At 29.9% G+C, this 5,900-nt stretch overlaps 1 protein-coding gene across 1 annotated transcript; it reads right to left on the bottom strand.

Annotated features, from left to right (window-relative positions):
• Nucleotides 1–292: 292 nt before the first annotated feature.
• Nucleotides 293–3,361, bottom strand: LOC149496751 (lipid phosphate phosphatase epsilon 2, chloroplastic-like). Its single transcript, XM_089720081.1, has 4 exons — nt 2,909–3,361; nt 1,808–2,033; nt 1,084–1,157; nt 293–629 (listed from the first exon to the last, which is right to left on the bottom strand). Exons 1-4 carry the CDS (start codon nt 3,212–3,214, stop codon nt 408–410), a joined length of 828 nt encoding a protein of 275 aa, XP_089576207.1. The 5' UTR covers nt 3,215–3,361; the 3' UTR covers nt 293–407.
• Between the last annotated feature and the right edge of the window lie 2,539 nt (nt 3,362–5,900).

Below are 5,900 nucleotides of genomic sequence, written 5' to 3'. Positions count from 1 at the left end.
CGCCTGCTGCCAATTTGATGTTGTGGTACCTCATGATCCAATTCAATAATAATAATAATAATAATAATAATAATAATAATAATAAAATCGTTACGGAGATTGAAGTCGTTACCATCCAACTAACACCTTGTTGGTATCTTTATTAGGATTTAAATTAAATCAAAACAAACTCATAAAATCGATTGGATGTTTTTTAATTTAATTTTTTATTCTTAGCTTATTTATTGGCTTAATTTGATTTAATTTTCAATTTTTGAGTTTTTCAGTCTTTAATAATAATAGAAAAATGAACTGAACTAAAAACTTTCGATTTTTTTTTTATTAAAATCGAATTGAACAGAACATTTTAAAACCAAACTGAACACGTGGATTTAATTCAATTTTTTTGGGTTTGTGCTCAGCCTTGGTCATTGCAATATCCAATTGCGGATGACATATAGAAGGAAGCAGAAGGAGAAGGCAGCAGTTCCCAAAACAACAACTGTACGAACCCACAAAAAAGAAACAAAAGCTTCTAAAACAATAGCATGCCATAACCAAAACCACATAGCTGAGAAAATGGACCCAACCGCTGCACCAACCACCACTTGGCTTATTGTATGATATTGTTGACAAACTCTTAGCCACGACTATCCAAAAAAAAAAAAAAAAAAAAAAAAAAAGTGATATAATTTGATATCAAATCAATTAAAAAAATTTTAACAACTACCAGGTAAAACGGTAAAGGCTACTTAAAATTATTTCCGAACACAACCTTAGTATAATGTTAATCTTTTATTTTTTCTTGTTAAATAGATAAATAAAGAAGTTTAATTTATCTTCTTTGAAACCGCCCGAACCTCCAAACCAAACTAAATCACCACTACAGGTTGCAAATTTTAGATGGTTTGATTTGATTTGAAATTTTTTCAATCTGCCAGCTTAGGTTTGAGTTGATTATTGATCCAAACAGACTCACAAACAACTTTACTATCAGCTGCATGAAATTAGATTAGTTTGCAAGCCGGCATATTTTGCATTCATTTCAATGTTGAAAAATACTTTATACTGCATTTCAGTACGAGTTAAAATATAAATACTTACAAGATATGAGCCACATGCCAAGGCAAGAGCGGTTACAGTCAATGTAATTTCATTTACTCCAAGCCTTTCCATGACTGTTACAGAGCAAATGTAAGAAGAAACACTTTTTAGTAACTCACAAGTAACAAATAGGCAAAGAAAATCAACTGAACAAGAAGCAAGTTTGTGGTCATGAAAAGAAGAAATGTACAAATTTACTTTGAAAACAGACTTTAACACCTTTCAGTGAACAAAAGAACTTTAATTAATTCTAATAAATCTTTTCAATATAATTTTTTCTCAACAACAGTTCCAACAGTTATTTTAACAAAACTAAGAATTTGATTTATGTGAGAATTTCTATCATGGAGAAAAATGAATTACCATTCTGCTTTTTAAGATTTATTTCATTTCAACAAACAAAACATCAAAAGAGTCATTCTGCTTTGATCATATGAAAAAATAGACAACCGATCAATCTGTTTTATTAGCCCAAATTTGCAATATATCAGAGATACTTTCTTCAGATCCATACCTGTCATGTTAGTTTGATGATTCCATTGCAATTAAAATGATTTCAAAGAAAAAATTTTAACCATGTTATTGCAACAAGACTTTAGTTATTCACAGTTTTCTGATATTTAGGCACAACAAGTATGGAGCTAACTAGCCAGCGCATGAAAATGTAATAGACTATATTTAATTTGTATTATAATAAATGAAATACATAGAAAATTAGAATTACCTGACATAACAGAAATCATAAAAATGTAGAAGATGGATTGTGCATGCGAAGAAGGCATTCCAGGGTCAGATTTCAATGTGGAAACAGGTCTCTGCTGGTTGAATATCCATTTTAGTGTTATGCAGACTATAAAATTTATAACAGAGCCCATAGCAATCCATAAGGATTCTGCATCATTCCTCCAGAAAAGCACAGCAACAAAAAGGGCAAATACGATCCACTTGCTCTGTACAGCCACTAATTGTCATCAGAATTTATCTTATCTGAATTTTCAGTAAGAACCCATAATGAATGAGTAATTGAGAGAAATTTTTCTAACAAATTGGAATGACTTGCACTCAAGTATATATGCTCTTAGGCCCTTTTAACTACTAAGGCCATGTTTAGTAAAGAGAAAGGAACAGAATATGGAATGTGAAAGGGAATGAAATGGGTAATAGAATTCTTATTGATGTGCTTAGTGTACAACAAATATTGGAGTAAGAATAAGAGATTATAATTGCATCCTGCAATTTAACGTACTAAAATCTCTCCAAAAAATAGGAATAAACCATCTATTTATAGAGCATTAAAACTCGCTCACCAAGTCAAAAATATAATAGGAATTCTCTTCTGAATAACTGTTCTTCCTAATTAGAGTTTGAGACATAATCTTAATATTAAATGTTCAATACACACTAAAATTCATTTCAAATTCTACATTTTTGTTGGATGAAATTTGATATACTTGAGCTAAATTCTAAAAGAAATGCATAAAAAAAAAAAAATGCCAATGAAACTCTAACTGTTTACTGATATGGCTATAAATGAAGTCTAATCAAGATCCATAGATTTTACAATTTCTGGATTTCACATTTTTGACATGATGATCCGTCTGCAATAAGCAGAACGAAATGATCAAATCCTAAAAACTATACTCTAAACAAGTATTTCCCATGTACCAAAAACAAATGGAAAACCCAATGATGTTACTGCTTAGATTCATGATTATTGCATTGTGACAAACCTAATTAAAAAACCCAGGTTTCGCTTAATCAATTTTTGACAAGCAAACAAAGAAAGACTAACAGCTGAAATTTAAATAAGTAAAAGGAAACAAACCAGTTGATTAAGAGTGGCTTCCAATGCCTCGGCCGCCATGAATTCAGAACGAGACCCGATTGAGGCCTTTAGAAAAGCTTCATGTTGAAAAGCTCCTCCAACTTTTTTCTCACCATCTCCACTCCTTAACGCTGACGTTTTGACTAACTTAGTCACCGTATTTGACCTGACAACCTGGAAACCAAATCCACCAAAAAAGGCCGTTTTTGAAGCTGAAAATCGGAAAACTGAAGTTTTGAGGTCACAAGGGGCAGGGAATGTGAGATTGAAGGTGGGGTTTTGTAAAAGAGTCATCTTTGCAGCCATTTTCTTCTTGAGTATTTATTTGACCGTTAATGAGACGTTTGAAATATTAGGGCTGGTGGAAATGGACTTCTTTATTTATCTTGAGCTGAGGAAGACAACCGGTAATGTCTGGTGCAAGAAAATCCAAATTTGGTATCAGTAGCTGAAAGGAAAATTGAAACACGGTATCTTAAGCAATCAAATAAATAATTTATTTTCCATAATATTTGAACATTTGAAATTTCAATTTTCTTAATAAAATCATTAAATTTGTTTAAATTACAATAAATTATTGAGTAAAATGATTTTATTACCTTTAATTTAATACTAATTCTCTAAGAAAACCATTAAATTGAAGTAATAATTATGGGTAAACATAGAAAAAAATATTTATTACTCATTGAAACAACAATTTACCATTATTTTAGAACAAATTATTTTCTCAAATGTAATAAATTGTATTTATTATCAAAATATAAGTTGTTTAAGGTTTTTGCACAATGATTAAGAAAACAATTAATTTTCCTAGATTATAACAAACTTAAGAGTAATTTGACCAAATTATCCTTTATCTCAAAACCAAAAGTTGCTCTTGAAGTATTTATTGTATTTAGTGTAAACAAGGGCAATATTGAAAAAATATCATTTATTAGTTTTTAAAATACACAAAACGACTTATATTTTGGGATGTAGAGAGTATTAGTTAGTTGATCTAATGAAACACTCCCGTTCTTCCATTCCAACTATGATAAAGTCAATCCAAACAATTAAACCAGTTTTTATCTCTTTTGAAATAGAGCTCCATCAAATAGTCATACGTTACTGGAGTCTCCTTGTACTTCATGACAGTTCCATACCAACTATGATAAGACATTAAGTTCACACTAACCCCTAAATTCATTATGAAATTTTTGCTCAATATTATCACTCAATTCCAAATTGTGGATCCCGTTTAGTTATGGCACAATCCAAGAGGGGGTGAATTGGATTTTCTAAAAATTTGATTTTCAAAACACAAGATCAAAATTCTGTTGCAGTGAAAATAGAAAGCGATTGTGAAAATCAGTTATTAAGTTCAGAACTTTCTCACAAAGCTATTGCAAAATTAGAAATACTCTGTGAAGAATAGTTATTGTGTTTAGAACTACTTCACAAAGCTATTGCGTTTAGAACACAATATTAAAACACAAGATCAAAATTTTGTTGCAGCAGAAATAGAAAGCGATTGTGAGAGTCAGTTATTAAGTTTAGAACTTTCTCACAAAGCTATTGCAAAATTAGAAATACTCTGTGAAGAATAGTTATTGCGTTTAGAACTACTTCACAAAGCTTATACAAGATTAGAAAACTGATTAAACTCAAATTTGTGATTTATACTGAATATAAAAAGACATATTAGAATTTGGTATAATCACAAAGCAGAAATCTAGAGCTCTAATGTTCCACAGAGATAAAGCTTATTCACGTTTAGAATTAGAAACTCAAACAACATTGCATTTCTAAAAAGATTAATAGTTGTGCAAACAGAATATAATCAAGTAATACTTCAGAAAATGAAAGAAGATAAACGCAGAGATTTATAGTGGTTCGGCACTAACTCGCTTACATCCACTCCCCAAGACTCATCTTGAGATCCTCCACTATGTTATCTCTTTTCAAGAGTAAGAAACAAACCAATTTTACAAGGAAAAAAGATAATCACTTAGATCTAACATTTGTTCTATTAGATTTCTAAAGGTTCTTGTAAACCTCTACCCTTTCTATTTTGCAAAAAATAGAAAACTCATATCAAGACATTATAATCTCACACAAGGAGAAGGTCGCTTGATAACATACTACACAGCTTTTCACCTAAGCTGCTACACAAAAGTTTTTTTGTTTAAAAGTCTGTAGCTTACAACAGATTAAAAGAATCCATATAGATAAAGAGAAACGCAATTATAAGCATAAGAAGAACAGAAACAGATTTTGAAAACATAAAGAATGTTTAGAACTCTTTTTCAGAAATAGTTGTTACCAGTTTTGTTTTCTCTTAAAAAAATATCTCTTGAAGCAAATCGATGAAAAGAAATAAAAGGTTGAAGAGAGAGCTTTGAGAAATTTAAAACTTTTAATCAATGCACTCTTACTCTTACAAAAGCCTCACTTTTTTGAAGAAGGAAAAAACGTTTTTATAAGAGTAAATCCGTCACAAAAGACATTGATCCTTTGCTTTAAAGAATATCTTTGAATTTTCGAAAATGAAAGGATAGTGTATGTAAATCTTATTTATTTGTTGCCAAAAATAATTTTTGCCAAAATCTTTTTCATTTAGGTAAGTGAAAATAAAAGAGCAAATGTTTGACTTTTCTTTTTAAGGTAATTTTCGAGAATATCTTTAAAAAGATTTTGAGAGAGAGAAAAGAGATTTTGTGCTTATAAGGGCATTTTCTCTCTATCCTACAATATTTCCTAAGATACTTACCGCTAAAAGATTTTCAAAAATCTTCAAGGTCTTCAAAGAATCTTGGATTGTAGGAACTTGATTTCATTAGCAACTTCCATATTAAAAATCTGCATAAAATAACTTTAACACATACAAAAATATTAAATTTTTTTATTTTTGCATAATCATCAAAATCTCAAGATAAAATTTACCCTTGAGTCAACAATCTCCCTCTTTTTAAGGATGACAAAACTAATAAATTTATCAAATACAAAAATATGT

This window comes from Jatropha curcas, chromosome 4 (genome assembly GCF_041381405.1).
Source record: "Jatropha curcas cultivar XTBG-Jc1 chromosome 4, XTBG_Jcur_1.0, whole genome shotgun sequence".
NCBI classification, from domain to species: Eukaryota; Viridiplantae; Streptophyta; class Magnoliopsida; order Malpighiales; family Euphorbiaceae; genus Jatropha; species Jatropha curcas.
The sequence above is the reverse complement of the archived record's forward strand: the minus strand, read 5'-3'. Positions and strand labels throughout refer to the sequence as shown.